General features: G+C 41.7%; 1 protein-coding gene across 7 annotated transcripts in view; it reads right to left on the minus strand.

Moving 5' to 3' along the window:
• Window positions 1-20833, minus strand: part of FHOD3 (formin homology 2 domain containing 3) — a 524125-nt gene that overhangs the window by 98561 nt on the left and 404731 nt on the right. For all 7 annotated transcript variants that reach the window (XM_055559620.1, XM_055559619.1, XM_055559618.1 and 4 more), the window contains 2 exons: window positions 9368-9502; window positions 4599-4649 (listed from right to left, as the gene is read on the minus strand). In XM_055559620.1, coding sequence (XP_055415595.1) covers window positions 4599-4649; window positions 9368-9502 — 186 coding nt within the window. The remainder of the gene's footprint in view (window positions 1-4598; window positions 4650-9367; window positions 9503-20833) is intronic.

A 20833-nucleotide genomic window follows, 5' to 3' on the forward strand; every position in this document is an offset into this window, starting at 1 on the left:
ACCTCCATTTCTGCCAGCCCCACCCTAGCCTCTCTGATCCCCTCCCTGTGGGCAGCCAGGCTGGTAGGTATGTGCTGGCAGCCAAAGGGTTCACCCCATTTTCAGGGGGGACCCCAGGGGATCCAGGGTCTGGATAGACTTCTCAAAGACTATTCCTGTGCACCTCTTGGCTCATGGATGTCACCCTTGAGGATCCCTGAGACAGGCAGAGGGGACGAGTCAGGGGTTTAATCTGACTTGTTTTTAAGATGTTTAGATGACAGACAAAAATGGCAGGATTTAGGGTTAAGGGGTCAGTTCTATAGACAAAGAGTGCTGGAGGCTAGTTGCACAAAAATGTGAATATATTTAACGCTACTGGATTATACATTTTAAAATTGTTAAAACAGTAAGTTATATGTTATGTATACTTTTCCACAATTAACATTAAAACACGGCAGAGGTGGGGAGGCCCAAGTGTCAAGAGCCGCTATGTTTCTGTATTCCTGCGATGGGTGGAGTGGTGATGGGCATGCTCGGGGAGCACCAGGCTACCCAGCGTGGAGACCTTCAAGCTCAGGGAGCGCCAGGCTACCCAGCGTGGAGACCTTCAAGCTCAGGGAGCGCCAGGCTACCCAGTGTGGAGACCTTCAAGCTCGGGGAGCGCCAGGCTACCCAGCGTAGAGACCTTCAACCTCAGCAGCCTCTCCTGCCCCATGGACACCTCTGGCAAAACCTGGGGAGGAAGCCGGACCTCTATCCCGACCTTCCCTGCGAGAGTGATCTAAGTGGTGCTCGATCCTAGGAGCCCCCTAGCCCATTTGATGATGGTCACGCCTCGGCTGCCTAGCAACACTGCCTCCAATCAACAGACTCTGACGTAGCCTCCTAGGAACAAAGTACCGGGTCTCTATCAACAGACTATGCCCCCGACTCAAAATACTTTTCATTTTGCCTACCCTCGTTGAAACATTCTCATTATCCTGCCTCTGTCCACATCTAATTCATTTATCTTTTCATTATTTATTAAATATTCTGTTGAGTGCCTGTCATATGCTAAAAACTAAAAGCACTCAGTTCAGTCAGCTTAGTCGCTCAGTCATGTCCGACTCTTTGCGACCCTATGAACTGCAGCACGCCAGACTTCCCTGTCCATTACAAACTCCCAGAGCTTGCTCAAATCTAAATTATTAAATCTCTAGTAGGCACTAGAAACCCGGCATGACTTTTCACTGCACCTACTTACTAATGACTCTTCCTGCCACCCAAGTGCTTGGAAATTCTCCCTTAAACCAAAACCTGGCTCCCTCTAACTTCTAGTCTGTCCTCAGATCATGTTCAGAATCCACTCTTACTGCTTCAGGATCATTTTGATGCATGATTTCCCAAATCCTCGCCCAGTCCCAGCCGTCCCCTTTGCACTCTGTCCCCAGAACCTCTGCTTCCCATAAGGCACCTCCTCTCCAAGTCCTGCCAGCTCCCTCAGACCACTCTCACCCTGACCTCCACCCCAACCCAATGATTCCCAGCCCGGATCTCATTCCTTATCACCCCTAAAAAAGAATCATTCGTGAACATCAAGTCAATCAATATCAGACAGAGACTTTCTTATAATACTTACAAAAAATTAGAAATAGACCAGACAGAGACTTACTCTGGATCCGCACCATTATCAATAAAACAGCTTACCTAAAATTATGGAATGGGATGACATGAAATTTTAAAATTAAAAATTAAACCAAATTTGTATGCATGGCCATTACCCCTCAAAATAGCAAAATGACATTCATCTCATTACACTAGGTTATATGAACCTCAAAACCTCTCTGCTGTGAGTCTGGCTGTCTTTTCTGAGTCATGGGACCAAACAAACAAGCCTGGCTCCACCTTGAAGAGTTAACAGATGGAGTTCTCCTCCATGTCTCTTTCCACCTCTGATCTCCATTAGTTTTCCCATCCATTTCCAAGTTCCATTATAACTTGGAAATCTTATCTTTTCCTGGCTTACCAGGAACTCCCAACTGCTTTCCAACAAGGGATGAAAGTATATCTCCCTCACTTCCATCTTCACCAGGTAATTCAAACAGCCAACTAACCAGGAAAAGTAGCTGGTCCAAATCAAAGGAAAACACTTGGCTGCTTCCCCAAATCTCAGGTAAACAGAAAGGCAGGCTGTACAGAAAGAACCCCACATGAGGCCATGGAGAACCCACTCCCGCACCAGCTAAGAAGACCTAGGGCGGCGGGTGGTGTCGGGGAGAGAGTGGAGGCCAGAGAATAGGAGTAGAAACCTCCTCTGCGTGAGTTTTCCAGGTAAGTGATGCTCTACTTCAGGGGAAAGAGTAGTAAATAATATGCAGAATGAGGCAGCCCTCAGCAATTTGGAAAAAACTAGATTCCAGTCTGAACCAGCTCAGATCTTGACGCACACAGCACCTGGTCTTCTCTCCAGGAGCTTTAAAGTCTTGCCTGTACAGATACAACATGACTGTCAAGTTGTCCAAAAGCTCAAAAAAGTTCAGAGTCCAGAGGGAAAGCTAAAAGATACAACTTGATTTCTTTTTTTTTTTTAAGATTTTTTTTTTAATGTGAACCATTTTTTTTAGTCTTTATTGAATTTGTTATAATACTGCTTCTGTTTTATGTTCTGGTCTCTCAGTCATGAGGCATGTGGGATCCTAGCTCCCTGACCATGGATCGAACCCATACCTCCTGCATTAGAAGGTGAAGTCTTAACCACTAGACTAGCAAGGGAGTCCCAAAATTTGATTTCTTAAACCAGGGTATATGTCATGTCCTCCAGTGTAACAAAAAACAAAAAACAGGTACTTACTAGAGTTTCTTTACCAGCATCTTTTACTATAAATTTGCTGGCCACAACTGGTTATCAGGATGGCAATAATCTAATAGAACACTGGAATTAAAGTAATGCCATGATGGTTTTGTTTATGAGGCCAACGTAAGCATCTAACTTTTAATTGAACACAGACAGTCTCCACTCTTCCCTGTCTCAGACTGTCCTGATCTATTTAGCTAATGGTGTCTAAAAAAAATTAGCACAATTCCACTTTTTATTGGCATAGTTCAGAGACTGATTGGTTCCGGACTGGCTCTGGTATGAGCCCAGCCTTTCCAGTCTCTCTGTGCAGTAACCCCCACCTGGTGGTAGAGGGAATAACTGCAGGCTGGACAGCTGTTCAGTCGCACAGTTGGGTCCGATCTTTGTGACCCATGGACTGTAGCAAGCCAGGCCTCCCTGTCCCTCACCATCTCCCTAAGTTTTCCCAAGTTCATGTCCATTGCATCTGTGATGTCATCTAACCATCTTATCCTCTGACAACCTCTTCTCCTTCTGTCCTCAATCTTTCCCAGCATCAGGGACTTTTTCAATGAATTAGCTGTTTGCATCAGATGACCAACATACTGGAGTTTCAGCATCAGTCCTTCCAACGAGAATTCAGGGTTGATTTCCCTTACGATTGACTGGTTTGATCTCTCTCACTGCTGTCCAAAGGACTCTCAGGAGTCTTTTCCAGCACCACAGTTCAAAGGCATCAATTCTTTGGCACTCTGCTTTCTTTACGGTCCAGCTCTCACAACTGTACAGCTGGACAGTTGTGTCCAGCTAGTGGTAAACTTGCCTTTTGCTGGTCTACTTCCAAAAACAATTTCCTTTGCTTATCTAAGTTTACCAGACACTGAATATATTAACTTGATATGGTTTAAAGGGATCCAAAGTATGTTGCCATTGAAATGAACAAACTGGTTTAACAGCTTAAATATTTTAAAGCTGTTGGTTCTTTTGCTCCTTTATTCAATTGTTGGTTGTTGGTTAGTTGCTACATCATGTCTGACTCTTTGCAACCCCATGGACTGTAGCCCACCAGGCTGAGCCTGGGAGTCTCTAGGCAAGAATACTGGAGCGGGTTGCCATTTCCTTCTCCATGGGATCTTCCCAAACCAGGGATCAAACCCATGTCTCCTGCATTGCTGGCAGATTCTTTACCGCTGAGCTACCAGGGAAGCCCCATTTATTCAATACATTCTTCCGAAGTCTCTGCTACCTGCAAGCCCTATGGCAGGCACTGGGATACCCAGGAAAACCAGGTATGGTTCCTGCCACGCAAGAACTGAGTACAGTTCAGTAAGGGGATGGGTAAGTGGTCAGGCACCTCCAGGGAGAATCTCGGGAGGGTCTGGCACCCTAGCCAGTGCCTGGCATAGTGTGTGGGCTCAAATATTTGTTGAAGAAATGCTGAACAAATGACTTGGAAACACACAGGAGGGACACCTAACCCAGGCTCAACAGTGGTAGTAAAAAGACATTTAAAATATATACCATATGTCAATAAGCTAAACTGTATGTTTATTTGGAGAAGAGTGTTGGAGGAACAGACACATATATCTCACACCATGATGGCACTAAATAATTAATCTGTACTTTCTTGGAAAATGGAGATAACCAGGACACTCTATTCTGCAAAATGCCAGCTCCCCAAGGTCTTAGGTCTTAGGTGAAGCTATTGTATTTTAACTACCAAAGTCTCCTCTGCAGGCTTCGTTAAGAGTGACACGTCACATGCCATTTGGTTACAATGGGAAAGAAGAGATATACAAACCTTTCTTCTCTTGCTTGTCTTTGTTCTTCTCTTTTGTCTAAATACTCTCGGCTAATGGAAGTATGCAAAACAAACAAAATGGGGAAGGAAAACAACAGAATTAGAGGCTCATAAAATTGCCAAGAAATTATTAACAGAGTATATCATGAACGCTGACTATCATCTCAGAAATGGAAAGTGGTTATTGTTAAATTTTTAAAATATAAACGTAAAGGCTACACTTTAAAAGTACTAAATTTTTCTATAAAATCACAGAAATGAAAACAAAGGATTACTGGATTCACTCAGAACTCTAATTACTCTTCAGAAAGAAGACTTTAAGTATATGGGGAAGGGGGGTGAGACAAAAAGATTTTTAAAAGGTAAACCAAGTCATCAATAAGATACGGCAATGACAAGCAAGCAATAGTATTCAGTGGTGAGTACCACACAACCAAGCTCCGGTAACTCCCCAACATTCATCTCAAGATTTAAATCTGGGTGGGCCCAAGTGTCTTGGCCATTATGCACTCTACAGTTTAGATATTCCTGCCACAGCCCAAGATTCTTCCTCTGAATCCCTCACACTTCAGTTTCTAAGCAGAGATCCCTGGAAGCTTTTGTGCATTCTCTCTTGTCTTTGTCCATAATATGCCCAAATATATCTAATTTTAATGCTTGTTTGTCTGTTTCTCCTGGTGAGGCTCCAACTTGAATCTAAGTCTAAGACTGTGTGGTCAGTCTCTTCTCAGTAAACTATTTGTTTTCCTGGAGCACTGTGACATCACAGTTTTCTACACTGAACCTCATAAGGTAGCTTAAGTACTCCACCCCTCTGTGCACTGATAACCTGGATATAAAGGGATAGTAAGAGCAACTAAACCAGGTTAAGAGGGGGGAGGAAAACCAACAAAGGCACAAATGTGTTATCATTTATAAACATCCATTCTCATCACTTACCACGCTAGAAATAACATTTCCCAAAACCCGGGAAAATTATGATAATATTCAACAAAAATAACAACAGATAAGAATGCTTTGCAAAGAAAACAGCACAAGGAACATGAATAACTTGTATCAATGAGGTGGCTAATAAAGGGTCAGCCATATGGCTAATCTCAGGCATGATTCTATAAAGCTTTTCCTATTTCCTTCTTTGAATTTATTTTCATTCACATCCTCAGATTTTCAGGATAGATTTGAAGTCGTCATAATCAGTAGTTCTGTGTGGTCTGTACTGATAATCAGCATTCCTTTCTAGACTTATTTTGCCAGGATCTCACTATGCTCTTAAATGATGAGTGAGATTCTTTGGTGACCAAGAGAAAATAGCGAATAGTTAGTTATGAGCATGGTCTCTGAAGATGAGGTTGCCCAGGTCTAATTCTTACACTACCAATATATGGGCTGAATACATATTACAATGCACTCTTGTCCTATTCTTCTGGGACTTCAAAGACACAAATGCTAAGATGTATTATTTTACAGGTCCATGACTGTTTTTTTTTTTTTTTCCAATATTTCGTTTTGTCTTTCAGATCGGATAATTTCTGTTGTTTCATCTTCAAATTCACTGACTTCTCTCTCATTTCTATTCTGCTGCTGAAACCATTAAAAGCCTTTTTTATTTTGGTTATTGTATTTTCTGCTTCTCTATGTATTTCCATTTGCTTCTTCTTTATATTTTCCATCTCTTTGCAGAGACTTTTCATTTGTTTCAAAAGCATTTGCCTTTACATCTTAGAACACGTTTATAACAGCTGCTTTAAAGTCTGTGTCTGATAATGACAACATCTATGCCCTTTTGTGTTCAGCATATTTTGATTCTCTTTTCCCTTTGAAGATTTTTTTCCCCTGGATTCCTATGACAAACTGTTTTGGATTGCATTCTGTATATTTTAAATATTTTGCAACGAGACTCTGAGCCTTATTTAAATTCTATGAAGAATCTTGATTGTTTTCCTTTAGCAGGCAATCAACCAAGTTAGCTCAGCCTGTAAGCTCTGACTGCCTTCTGATATTGGTTCCAGCATTAGATCAGTTCTCAAATATTTTTAATGCTCTTCATATCAGGTCCTCATATGCACCACCCTGTGGCCAGTCTGATACCTAAGTGTGTTCCACTCTGAACTTAGTTTTCCAAGTTCGTGGACTCAGAACAGGACTCAGAATCCTGTTTAGGTTCTGAGTCACATGTGCACAAACTAGAGATGACCTCTGGATTGCTCTCTTGACCTCTCTACTTTTTATAACTTTCCCATCATTTTCTGGACTCCTTAGGTCTCCCTTCCTGGTCCTCTGGGCAAAAAACTTGGGCTTTACTTTCCCTGCTCTGCTTCAGGCTTTCAGTACCTCCATCTGCTTACAGGGCAATGCAGCAGGAGGAGACACGGAGAAAAGAAGTGTTCTTGCATCACACTCTTCTGAGCACAGGAAGGGTTCCCTCCCTGAGTTTTAGGCTCCTGCCTGGACCCTAATGTCATCACTGTGCTTCTGTAACCATATTGCTTGGAGGCTGGGAGAGATACAAAGGAAAAAATAAGATTAAACAGGAGACTTCTCAACTCTCCAACCCTCAGGAATTCCTTTTGCTGCTCCTCATCAGAGGGACTGATGCTGCAGCTCCAATATTTTGGCCACCTGATGCGAAGAGTCAACTTATTGGAAAAGATCACGACGCTGGAAAAGATTGAGGGCAGGAGAAGGGGTGACAGAGGATGAGATGTTTGAATGACATCGCCAACTCAACGGACATGAGTATGAGCAAACTCTGGGTGACAGTAAAGGAGGGAAGCCTGGTGTGCTGCAGTCCATGGTTGGCAAGGAGTCAGACATGACTTAGTGACTGAACAATGACAACAGTCCAAAAAAAGAGGCGTTCCCTTAGAGCTCTTTCAGCTCACACCTGGCATGTGCTTCTGGGTTTAGGGATGCTTCTGAGTCATGCCATGTGATACTGAAGGGAAAAATGGTGAACTCTCCCTGGTTTTGGTGGAACTTTGAATGCTAGCCTCTATCCCCAATTCACCTGCTCCCTTTTCCAGTTCAGAGTTTTCAGCGCTCCATGCTTTAAATCTGTCCATGACTGATGGCTGCATTGCGTGATGGCATAGAAGAGACAGGAGGGAGCATGCTGATTTCATCTTTCCCAGATCTGGAACCTTGTTTTAAGAGGTTTTCAATCAAAACCTTAAATGTGTAAGCTAATCTCTGAATTTTCCATGTGTTTCAGTCAGATGCTCAGCTGCTATTTGGTGGTGAAATATGTGGCTCTCTCAGAAAGCCCTGAATCATGAAGCATCTAACCTGTTCCAGTAGTTTTACAAATTGGTTTTTCCAAAAGTGACAACTTCCAGAGCTACCTCGTGAGAAATGGTGCATACAGGTCTGGCCTTTCCATGTATCATTTGGTAGAAATCTGACAGCTCAAGGTACACCATACAAATATGGTGTGATAATGATGTTGCTTTACTTCATGCAGCTTGTGAATCCCCATCTTACAAAAGTCAGGATTCGTTTTTTACCCACCAGACTTGGGATACTTGTTTTCATATAGTAGTGAGTTATGGTTAAGGCAAATTCACAGCTCTGCTCATTTCTATGATTATATATAGGCTTCTCACTAGAGCTTAAGAATCTGCCTGCCAATGCAGGGAGCATAAGAGATGCAGGTTTGATTCCTGGGTCAGGAATATCCCCTGGAGGAGGAAATGGCAACCCACTCCAGTATTCTTGCCTGGAAAATCCCATAAACAGAGGAGTCTATACTCTTTTTGGCTGCTGGGAAAAAAAAAACTTATTGAACTTGTAAATCCTCCTTGACAATGCTTTACATCCTTCATAGATTTCACTGTGAGTAATTGATTGAAGACTGTTTCCCAAAAAAAGTGAACGGAGGAAACAGGAAGTGGAGATGGGAGAGAAATAAGAAACAAGAGTGTAGAAACTACAGGGGAGATGAATGGGAATATGAAGGAGGGTGGAGGAAGGAGATGGAGAAGGCAAGAGGAAAGGAGGGGAAAGACAAAGGGAAGAAAGGAAGAGTAGGAGGAATGAAAAGTGTAAGAAAAGATGAACCAAGTGTCCAGCATTTTAAAAAGAACTCCACAGCATGAACCCAGGCCAGAGGAGTGTTAGGACGTGGATCAGGAGGATGGGGGGAAAGGTTGATCTGACTGAAGGAGAAAAGGAGAGATCCTGGATTCAGCAGAGCAGACAGGCCAAGACACAGAAACTGGAGTGGGCCACCCAAGAACACATCTTTAGAGCTGGACAGAGACCAAAGAGACCAGGGGGGACAATGGCCTGGGACTAATCAATACAATTCCTTCTCTCCAACAGGAGGAAATACTATTGCCTTAAAAAAATATGAAATATTGCTACAAGGAGTAAGAAACCAGGAAGTGGAAAAGCATTTTCTTTTAGGTGTCCAATAGAATATGAATAAAACATGAATAGCTTCAGGAGAAAATGTCAAATTAAGCCAATTAGGTCCTCTGCCTTCAGGAAGGCCTGGATAAAACCATTTTAGATAATGAAGGCCCCAAGAACACACAGGCCTTAATTGAATCTGGCTGGCTGGCTCTGTTTCCTGCCATAGGTTAAAGGAAGACAGGCTACAAGAAACCAGATCAAGCCTGTTTCAGGCTTGCTCTTCTTGAAAACAGAGGCAGTGTCAGAAGCAAGCATATTAATCCCTAATCCTTTAATACCAGGATTAACCATATGCAACAGTGAAGGCATGTGCTTTAATTTTCAGTTCATTAAAAAAAATTTTAAATCCATCTTACCTGAATTTGTTTCTTTCCTCTCGTTCTATTCTCTGCAACCTTTCCTCTCTCTCCTGTCGCCGCCTCTCTCTCTCTGCTGCCAAGGACTCTTGGTGCTGCCTAAAGGATGACGTGAGAAGACCACTCACTGATGACCTAAAGATACAACGAGTCAATGTTTGAGTGGCTCATCCAGTGATTAAAAGGACTAATGTAGGAATCAGTCAGCCTTGGTTAGAACTGAGGGTCTGCCAGTACCTAGGTAATGGCTGGGGGAAATTACTGAGTGTCTCAGGTCTTCTGTTCCAAGATCTTCATCTGTATATGGAGATAAGTAACTTGCTTTACATGCTCGGAGGACAAAAAGGCAATAATGCATATAAAATACCAAGCAGCAGGCTTGGCATATAAGCAGTCATCAATAATGAGTGATATTATTATCAAAAAGTATTCCAGGATATGCTTAAAATATAAATACATATTCTCTCCATACACACACACACGCGCATTTTAAAACTGGTTTCTGATAAGACTCTGATGACCTGGAAGAAATATTCAGCCTAAAACTGTTTTCTCTTACGTGTACTAAAAATATTTTGCTATATACCTATTTCTCAATATATGTCCCCAAATAATTGTATCATCTTTAAAACAAGGTATTGGGATGACAGATAAGGAGGAAAAAAAAATGTCAATGGTCTGAAATCTGAATGGAATTAAGGAAGTTTCATTTCCATGTCAAGAAGTGTCCATGAACAAGCAGCTTGTTCAAAGGACAGCACTTGATTCTGGATGATACCACACAAACAATCTGGACTGTTCACTTAAGATGCTGTGATGGGGATGGTCAGCTATGTGAAGGCCTTAGTGAAGAATAAGAGGGGAGCCACAGAAAATGTTAAGTCAGGAGAATGGATGGAAGAAAGTAAAATTAGGTAACTATATGCAAAATAAAAAAGAGGGTTAGCTGGGAAGGAGAGTCTGTTGGACCTCTGGGGAATAATAAAATCTGTTACAGACAACTGAACCTTTGTTTATCGGGAAAACATCTAAACTAAGACACAAATATTTCTGATATATAGCTTGGGTGATAGCCTACTTGATTTGATGAATATGCCTGCCTCGTGGGGAACACAAGGTCCCCAGCACAGGAGAAAGATGGGCCTATCACAGCACACACATTCTGCCGTAAGTCGCACAGCTGTTCTCCCTAGAAAAGGTGAGTCAGCTCTGGCAACCCCTCAGAGGGGGGAGCAGACGCAGAGGGAAGAAACCACCATCCCCAGTTGCTCCAAGCAGGGAGTAACCAAAGCCTCTGTGAGCAGCTTTCAGCAGGAGAAAGCTCTCTGCAGCTGGCCCCCCTTTGTTTTGTCACTTTAGCAAAACTATAACTAACCTTAAACCAGGCACCCCCAGGCTCTACTCATCTCTGGCCCGAGCACACGTTTCTTTCTTGTTTTTGTTTTTTTTATTTATATTTTAATTGGAGGCTAATTACTTTACAATATTGTATTGGTTTTGCCATACGTCAACATGAATCCACCACGGGTGTACACGTGTTCCCCATCCTGAACCACCCCCCTGACTCCCTCCCCATACCATCCCTCTGGGTCATCCCAGTGCACTAGCCCCAAGCTTCCTGTATCCTGCATTGAACCTGGACTGGCGATTAGTTTCTTATATGATATTATACATGTTTCGATGCCATTCTCCCATATCATCCCACCCTCTCCCTCTCCCACAGAGTCCAAAAGACTGTTCTATACATCTGTGTCTCTTTTGCTGTCTCCCATACTGGGTTATCATTACCATGTTTCTAAATTCCATATATATGTGTTAGTATACTGTATTGGTGTTTTTCTTTCTGGCTTACTTCACTCTGTATAATAGGCTCCAGTTTCATCCACCTCATTAGAACTGATTCAAATGTATTCTTTTTAATGGCTGAGTAATACTCCATTGTGTATATCTACCACAGCTTTCTTACCCATTCGTCTGCTGATGGACATCTAGGTCGCTTCCATGTCCTGGCTATTATAAATAGTGCTGCAATGAACACTGGGGTACACGTGTCTCTTTCAGTTCTGGTTTCCTCGGTGTGTATGCCCAGCAGTGGGATTGCTGGGTCATAAGGCAGTTCTATTTCCAGTTTTTTAAGGAATCTCCACACTGTTCTCCATAGTGGCTGTACTAGTTTGCATTCCCACCAACAGTGTAAGAGGGTTCCCTTTTCTCCACACCCTCTCCAGCATTTATTACTTGTAGACTTTTGGATCACAGCCATTCTGACTGGCGCCAAGCACACTTTTCAAACCTTTTGATCACACAGTATCTTGCTTCCTGTTGGTTTCTTCTTTAGATTAAAGAAGTAAAAATGAAGAATAAGTAATTAACAGATGACGATATCTTCTCCCCAGTCTCCCTGTCAGTAATCCTATGAAAAATTGTGAGAACAAGATAGCATCTAAAGAAAGATCACAAAGAGCTGACGAGCTTGCATGCAATGGGAGATGGCAATGAATCCGCACCTCTGTCTCAATGATTAAGGCTTCCCTGCTAGCTCAGTCAGTATAGAAATCTGCCTGCAATGCAGGAGGCGTGGGTTTGATCCCTGGCTTGGGAAAATTCCCTAGAGAAGGACATGGCAACCCACTCCAGTATTCTTGTCTGGAGAATCCGATGGACTGAGGAGCCTGGCAGGCAACAGTCCACGGGGTCACAAAGAGTCAGACACAACTGAAGTGACTGAGCATGCACACATCTCACTGATTAAGTGAGATCACTTCCCCCTTTAATCACTTCCCCCTTTAATTTGGGGCACCAGGTTTTATATATATATATATATATATATATATATATATATATATATTCATCTGCTAGGTAAAATTTATTAATCAGGTTGCTGCTGCTAAGTTGCTTCAGTCGTGTCCGACTCTGTGCGACCCCATAGACGGCAGCCCACCAGGCTCCCCTGTCCCTGGGATTCTCCAGGCAAGAACACTGGAGTGGGTTGCCATTTCCTTCTCCAATGCATGAAAGTGAAAGTCAAGTCGCTCAGTCATGTCCGACTCTTCGCGACCCCATGGACCCCATAATCTTTTCACAGCTGAGAAAAGTCTTTGGAGTTGATATGGGGACATGAATCCACCTTCTCCTCAGGATGCTGGCTTTCTGATTAAAGAAACCTTTCTGTTTCTACTGGCACTTGAATCTTGAGTATTGGTTTCTGAGCAGTGAGGACCCAGATCTAAGCTCAGTAACACCTACAGTCTGGGCTCACTAGGCATCTAATACATCAACTTGGATCCTTAGGCATAGAGAGAATTTTATCATCCATATAAACACAGTTATGCCTTACATAACTTCTATCTTCTTTTTGCTACTATCACATATTTCTCTTTCTGTTATATGCAGCCAAATCTAATCCACAATCAGGTGGAGGGGTTTCCTACGCCTCTCACACAGTGACTAAGAGAAACTGTTATGAATGAAATAGACTTGCTTAACCTGATTAATTGGAGAAGGCAATGGCACCCCACTCCAGTCCTCTTGCCTGGAAAATCCCATGGGCAGAGGAGCCTGGTAGGCTGCGGTCCATGGGGTCGCAGAGTCGGACACGACTGAGCGACTTCACTTTCACTTTTCACTTTCATGCATTGGAGAAGGAAATGGCAACCCACTCCAGTGTTCTTGCCTGGAGAATCCCAGGGACGGGGGACCCTGGTGGGCTGCCATCTATGGGGTCGCACAGAGTCAGACACGACTGAAGCGACTTAGCAGCAGCAGCAGCAACCTGATTAATAAATTTTACCTAGCAGATATATATATATATATATATATATATATATATATATATATATATAACCTGGTGCCCCAAATTAAAGAAAACATAATCTTTTCAAATACACAGAAACTATTTAAAAACTGACTGTCAATCCTGCAACAAAGTTCAAGCTCATGAGTGAATGACAAGAGTTGGTTTTCATGTGCGCTACCTTTTTAACCACAAAACAACTGAGTTAAAAATAAATAACAAGAAGATACATTTGAAAAATCCATATAATTGTAAAGTTTTTAAATGCTTCTAATTAATTCAGGTCAAAGAAGAAATATACAGAAAATTAGAAAACATTCAAAGAGTATTATATCAAGACTATATATCAAAAGACTATGTATGAAAAGACTATTTATTAAAATTTTTAGGATATTTCTAAAGCATAATGAGTGGTCAACTCAACAATTTGGAAAGCAGAATGGAATTAACTCATTATTATTAGAAATAGAAGAAAATTTTCTAAACCTGACAATGGGTATTTAGTAAAAACAAATTTTTTAAACTATGGTAAGCATCATTCCTAATGTTGAAGCATTTAAGTTTAATATTAGAAATGATAGGAGACTCCCAGAATTGCTTGTATTTGATATTATTCTGGTAGTCTTAGCCAGCACACTAAGATAAGATAAACAAGTAAAAGCATAAGGAAGGAAAAGAAATACAATGTCATTATTTGCAGATAATATGATCTATTTAGAAAATCCAAAAACCCTACAAGTTATTAGAATTAATAAGAGCCCAACAAGGTTTCTCAATGTAAAATGTGCAAATACTAATTGTATTTTCATATAACAGCAACAATTATTAAGTTAACTACATGGTAACTACAAATTACTTCATTATAAGAAAGACATACCATCTTAGTAAAAGACCTAAATAAATGATCTAAACAACTAGATCACATTCACATATAGAAAGATTCAATACAGTCAAGATGACAATTCTTTTTCAACTTATACAATTTCAAATCGATTTCATTCAACATTCCAAATGGATTTTTCATGGAACATTACAAGGTGGCTCCAAAATGTTTATGGAAGAACTGAGATCCAAGGATGACCAAGACAACTTTGAATAAGAACAAAGTGGATCACTGGCCCCACTAGATATCAAGCCCATTCTAAAACCACAGTGGTTAATTGTGAATGTGGTCTTGGTGCAAGAACAGAGACACGGAATGACAGATTCATATGCAAATGGTATCTTGATTCATGATAGATGTGTCATTACAGATTAGTAGGAACATAATGGATTATTTGGGCTTCCCCTGTGGCTCAGTGGTAAAGAATGTGCCTGCCAATGCAGGAGCCACAGGTTCAATCCCTGGGTGGGGAAGATCCCCTGGAGAAAGAAACGACAAACTACTCCAGTATTCTTGCCTGGGAAATCCCATATACAGAGGAGCCTGGCAGGCTACAATCCATGGGGTTGCAAAAGAGTCAGACAGGACTTAGTAACTAAATAAAGAAACCAAAAAATGGACTATTTAACAAATGGTGCTGAGACAACTATTAGCCGTGTAAGACAAAAATACAGCAGCCCCTCCTCATGCCAAACACAAAAATAAATTCTGGGAAGTTTAAGTGAAACATGTAAAAAGCAAAACTTTACAACATCTAGATATTAGGATAGAAAAGAATTTTTTCAGACCAGAAATCCAAAAGGGCAGTCAAAAAGGGAAATTTTAATACATATGCACATGTTAACATTTGTAAATTTACATACACTGAAAGACCACATAAGAATAAAGAGAAGCCAGAGCCTGGGAGAAGCTAATTGTAACACATACAAACCACAAAGTATTAGAAAGCGATACAAAGAGAACTCCTTTGAATCCATATGAAAAAGACAAACTGACCACTGGAAAAATAGGCAAAGAAAAAATGAGCAAAAGACAGTGGGCATTTTATTGAAGAAGAAAATTAAATCACCAGTAAATACATGAACGATACTCATTTTCACTAGAATTCAGGGAGAGGAGATGCAAGCTAAACCCATAGTGAGATATTGTTTCACACCTCCCAGGTTGCAGACTGACAAAAATTCACGCCTGAAGACACTATGCTGCTGCTGCTGCTAAGTCGCTTCAGTCGTGTCTGACTCTGTGCGACCCAATGGACGGCAGCCCACCAGGCTCCCCCATCCCTGGGATTCTCCAGGCAAGAACACTGGAGTGGGTTGCCATTTCCTTCTCCAATGCATGAAAGGGAAAAGTGAAAGTGAAGTCGCTCAGTCGTGTCTGACTCCTAGCGACCCCCTGGACTGCAGCCCTCCAGGCTCCTCCGTCCATGGGATTTTCCAGGCAAGAGGACTGGAGTGGGGTGCCATTGCACTGTCACAAAACAAGACGACAAAACCCCCATATACTGCGTCTGGGAGTGTAAGCTGGTAAAATCCTTTCAGAGAAACACTTAATACATCTGGAGATGTGTTTATCCCACAATCCAGAAAATCCACTTCTAGGTTTATACTACAGAGTACACTTTTACACCTTTGCATGTATAAAGATAACAGACATGTACAAGAATAGAATATATTACACTGCTTTGTACTGCTAACAGCTAATAAATTGAAACAGCATAAATATCAACAAATAGAAAAGCAAAATAAAATTACAGCGTGTTTATACAAAGGAATACTCTATACCTGAAGAAATGAATGAAATAGAGTGATATAGACTAATTTGGATGATTCTTAAAAGCATAGTATATTGATAGTGATAAGTAATTTGAAGAACATGAAGAGAATGTTATCATTTTTATGAAGTTTAAATACATATAAAGCAAAACCACTGGAGAAGGCAGTGGCACCCCACTCCAGTACTCTTGCCTGGAAAATCCCATAGACGGAGGAGCCTGGTAGGCTGCAGTCCATGGGGTCGCTAGGAGTCGGACATGACTGAGCGACTTCACTTTCACTTTTCCCTTTCATGCATTGGAGAAGGAAATGGCAACCCACTCCAGTGTTCTTGCCTGGAGAATCCCAGGGACGGGGGAGACTGGTGGGCAGCCATCTATGGGGTCGCACAGAGTCGGACACGACTGAAGCGACTTAGCAGCAGCAGCAAAGCAAAACCACACACTATTTAGGGATTCATGAATATTTAGAAAAAATATAAAAACATATGAAAATATGCTCTGCTTAGTTTCTCAGTCATGTCCAACTCTTTGCAACCCCATGGACTGTGGCCCACCAGGCTCTTATATCCATGGGATTCTCCAGGCAAGAATACTGGAGTAGGTTGCCATGCCCTCCTCCAGGGCATCTCCCCAACCCAGGGATCGAACCCAGGTTTCCCTCATTACAGGTGGGTTCCTTACCATCTGAGCTACCAGGGAAGCCCAAGTATCTTTGAATCCCCAAGCTAGCTGAACATTAAAAGTTATGTACAATCACAGAATTTGAAAACAAAAAATGAAATAAAAAATAAGGTACCCTACATAGAACTGGGGCTTCCCAGGAGGCACTAGTAGTAAAGAACTGGCCTGCAATGCAGGTTAGACGTAAGAGATGTGGGTTCGATCCCTGGGTTGGGAAGATCCCCTGGAGGAGTGCATGGCAACCCACTCCATTATTCTTGCCTGGAGAATCCCATGGACAGAGGAGCATGGTGGCCTACAGTCTATAGGGTCACACAGAGTTGGACAAGATTGAAGCAATTTACCACGCATGCACTACACAGGACTATTATTTTAGGTGAATCTGATTCTATTAATAGCTCAGCTCTCAGCCTGCCCTGTGTGGTGGTCTCAAGGACCACCAGCTTTGGGTCTTGAGTTCTCTTTTCAGACGGAGGAGAGAGAAGTTCTTGGGTAAGGAACAAAATAAGAACCTTGCCATTTCCCCTTGTGCTTCTGACTTTAATTTGTTCTTCTAAATATATCAGCTTGTTCCAGGAAAAACTTCATGCATGGTAACTTAATAATGGGTCATTAGTGGCTATACTAATGAGTTCACAGTGAAGCTTCTCTATATCATTCGTTAACATCATTTCCTTTCAGATGAGAACACTGGAGCTTGTTTAAAATTAGAACAGTATTAGAACTTGGGAAAATAAAAATGCTTCCATCTTGTTGAGTGGATGCTGTCATTTCTTCCCCAGGTGCCTCTAAGGAAGGGAAATGCAGATGATCCCCTGTCTACTGAGACCCTGCAAAGGAAGACCTCATGTTGGGTCTGAGGCCAGAGGACATGTGAATGTACTACCAGGCCGTGTTAACACGTGGAGGCTCTTTCCTTTCAGAAGTAAGATGTGAGATGCTAAGGCAAAGCAATGAAGACTGGTTCCTCTTCTCCTAAAGTGAAGCACAATGCCTTCTATAACTCGAGATCCATTCTCTTGGATGCCCTAACACAGATCCCTGAAGCTGGAAGGGACGATCAGAGGGCCCCATGAGCTTATCTGTCCCGGATGCACAGAAGCCATTTTGGTCATACTAGGAACCAAGAGTTACACACATAATATTAATAAATTAAATTTCCCTAGGTCTCCCTCTATCTACATATTTCCAAAATGTGAGAGTATGAACTGTGGCTCTGTAAATCCTGTGGAAATAAGCTCACCTAGAATATCAATGCTGGAAAGCATTCAAACCACACAAAGGGAATATCCCAAATCATTGCTAAAAACAAATATATCCAAATACCAAAATTCAAGCTAGTATGGTGAATTTTTCTCTTTATAAAGGCATCCATAACAGATTTTTACCTTTCATATGAAATCTTTCAGGAAAATGCCTACAGTGATTGGAAGTTGTTGCACTGTTTAATCTTGGCCAGCCTGGGGACCAGCTGTGGTGTGAAGGAATTAAATGCAGGGCTTTAGATTGAGAAAACCTGAGTATGGCCAGTCAGTTAACCTCTCTGAGCCTCAGTTTACCTGCTTGTAAAATGGAGATAATAATACTCCATATTATATGAGAGTGTACGTAGGAGCCTGCTTAGAACTGCATATGGGTCACAGTAGGCACTCAACAAACATTACTTTATGTTGGGAGTAGAAAATCTACAAACACAGAGGAAGGTCTGAGCTGTGGTCTCCAAGGCCAGATCTGGAATACAGCACTGGCAGCTCTCAGCCTGAGGGGCTGCAGTGGGCTGTGGGTTTGATCTGAACCTTTCTGTCATGGCTCCGAGCTGGGTCCGTGATGAGGACTGCATGCCACCAGGAACGCACCTGGGAAGCTGAAGTCATCCAAGTTACACCCAAGGCAGCTGCAACCAAGTGAAGCCACACAAGAATGCAGGTGGCCAGAGGCCAGAGAGGTTTTGCAAGGGAGCGGATGATATACTCTGAGCAAGAGGAATTGCAATATTTAATCTTGGATGAAAAAGGCTCTAGGAACGACCCCAGAAATCCCACCTGTTTCAGGCCTCCGTTTCTGGGACGTCTGGAGCAAGAACTCGACTGCACCGAAATATGGTTTGTAATGAGTGAACGGAGACAACACAGTGTGCCAATTATTTTGCACAAAATGGCTCTTTTAATCCGTACAACTTCTTGAACTAAGCTCTATTATTCTCTCCTTTATAGATGAGAAAATAGAGGCACAGACAAGTTCAGGATGTAGCAGAGCTGAGCTTTTTAAACAGGCCTGTCAGGCTGGAGCCCTCATGTTGACCTATATTCCTCCCCTCCCCACACCACGGGTACTTAGTAAAGTACCATTTGTGCAGTACTTGCCACAGTACATGCATCAGTTTAAATTTTTTTTCCATTTCTTTCCTAAAAATGACCACTACCCTAAATTTGGACTTCATCATTTCCACATATGTTATTATATTTCCTCCTGAAGTCTAAATTTCTAGGCTGGATCCTGTTTTCTCATTTGTCCTTGTCTCCTGACACTTAGAAGAGAAGCATGATGAGTCACCTGATGAATGAATTAGATGCTGAATAACAAGGATGTGGCAAGTCAGATACAACTGCACACACTAGTCTCCATGTGTCTACATGCTCAGCCCATTCTCGAAGCGAAAACACGTGATGATGACCTGCTGAGATAATGTCTTATGCGTAGGACTCTGTGCCCCTGGCAACAGCTGAGTGAATACGGTGGATTCCTCCCCAAAGGCAGTTCATCCAAAGGCAAGCTGTCTAGTGGTGAGTGAGGCTTCTGGTGTACAAGGCCAAGCTAATCATAGTCATGTGCCCAGGACTTGGAACTGGAAGATAGGAAAAGAATATGTAGTTGGGAGGAAGTCAAAGTGTTAGTCACTCAGTCGTGTCCAACTCTTTGCAACACCATGGACTATAGCCCACCAGGCTCCTCTGTCCATGAAATTCTCCAGGCAAGAATACTGGAGTGGGGTCTCCCACATTGCAGGCGGATTCTTTACCATTTGAGCCACTAGAGAGAAGCAGAAGCCAAAGGGTCAGGTGGCATGAGTTAAAGTTGTAAGAAGATCATTGCCTCAACAGTGGTAAAATATGGATTAAACATAGCTAAAACACAAGCCTGAGAGAATCAAACTTTCTGAATCAATTACACCATAGAACAAAGCTGAAGAATGTTTATAGGAATCCAAAAAGAGAGAGAGATAATTTACTAGGTGTGGCATCTATTAAGAAATAACCCGTAAAGAAGAAATAAAATCAACTGAAAACAATTCAGAAATGACACAGATGGTAGAACTAGAAGACTAAAACAGGGCATACACACTGAGGAAACCAGAAGGGAAAGAGACACGTGTACCCCAATGTTCATCGCAGCACTGTTTATAATAGCCAGGACATGGAAGCAACCTAGATGTCCATCAGCAGATGAATGGGTAAGAAAGCTGTGGTACATATACACAGTGGAGTATTACTCAGCCATTAAAAAGAATACATTTGAATCAGTTCTGAGGTGGATGAAACTGGAGCCTATTATACAGAGTGAAGTAAGCCAGAAAGAAAAACACCAATACAGTATACTAACACATATATATGGAATTTAGAAACATGGTAATGATAACCCAGTATGGGAGACAGCAAAAGAGATACAGATGTATAGAACAGTCTTTTGGACTCTGTGGGAGAGGGAGAGAGTGTGCTGTATGTCAATTATGCTTCAATTTTTTAAAAATCCAGCTGAAAAGGTGCTTGACACTTGAGGGAAAAATAATGAACTTGCATAGAAACAGAAACTATTCAAAATGAACAATGAGAAAAAAGACTGAAGGAAATCAATAGAGCACTCATAAACTTTCGTAAAGCTTCAAGTTGCTCAATATATATGCAATTGAAGTTATCAAAAGAAAGGAGAGGTGAAAAGTACCCCCAAATTTAAAGAAATAAGCACTGAAATTTTTCCCATTTTGATAAAATTACAACCCACAGATCCAAGAATCTCAACAAAACTCAAGCACAAAAAAAATTTTTAAATGAAGAAAACTACACTAAAGCATAACAAAATCAAAATTTTAAAACCAATGAAAAAGAGAAGATCTTAAAAGCAGCCAGAGGAAAAAATGACATATTGCTTGCAGAGGTACAAAAACTATCGCAGAATATTTGTCAGAAACAATAAAAGCTAGAAAGTAGAGAAACAGCTTTAAATCACCGAAAGCAAAAAAACCTGTCAACCTATAATTCTCTACCTTTAAAAACTGAAGGGGAAATAAAGGCCTTTACAGACGTATTAAACACAGAGGGAATTTATCATCAGAAT

The sequence above is a fragment of the Bubalus kerabau genome, chromosome 21, assembly GCF_029407905.1.
Source record: "Bubalus kerabau isolate K-KA32 ecotype Philippines breed swamp buffalo chromosome 21, PCC_UOA_SB_1v2, whole genome shotgun sequence".
In the NCBI taxonomy this organism is placed as follows: domain Eukaryota; kingdom Metazoa; phylum Chordata; class Mammalia; order Artiodactyla; family Bovidae; genus Bubalus; species Bubalus kerabau.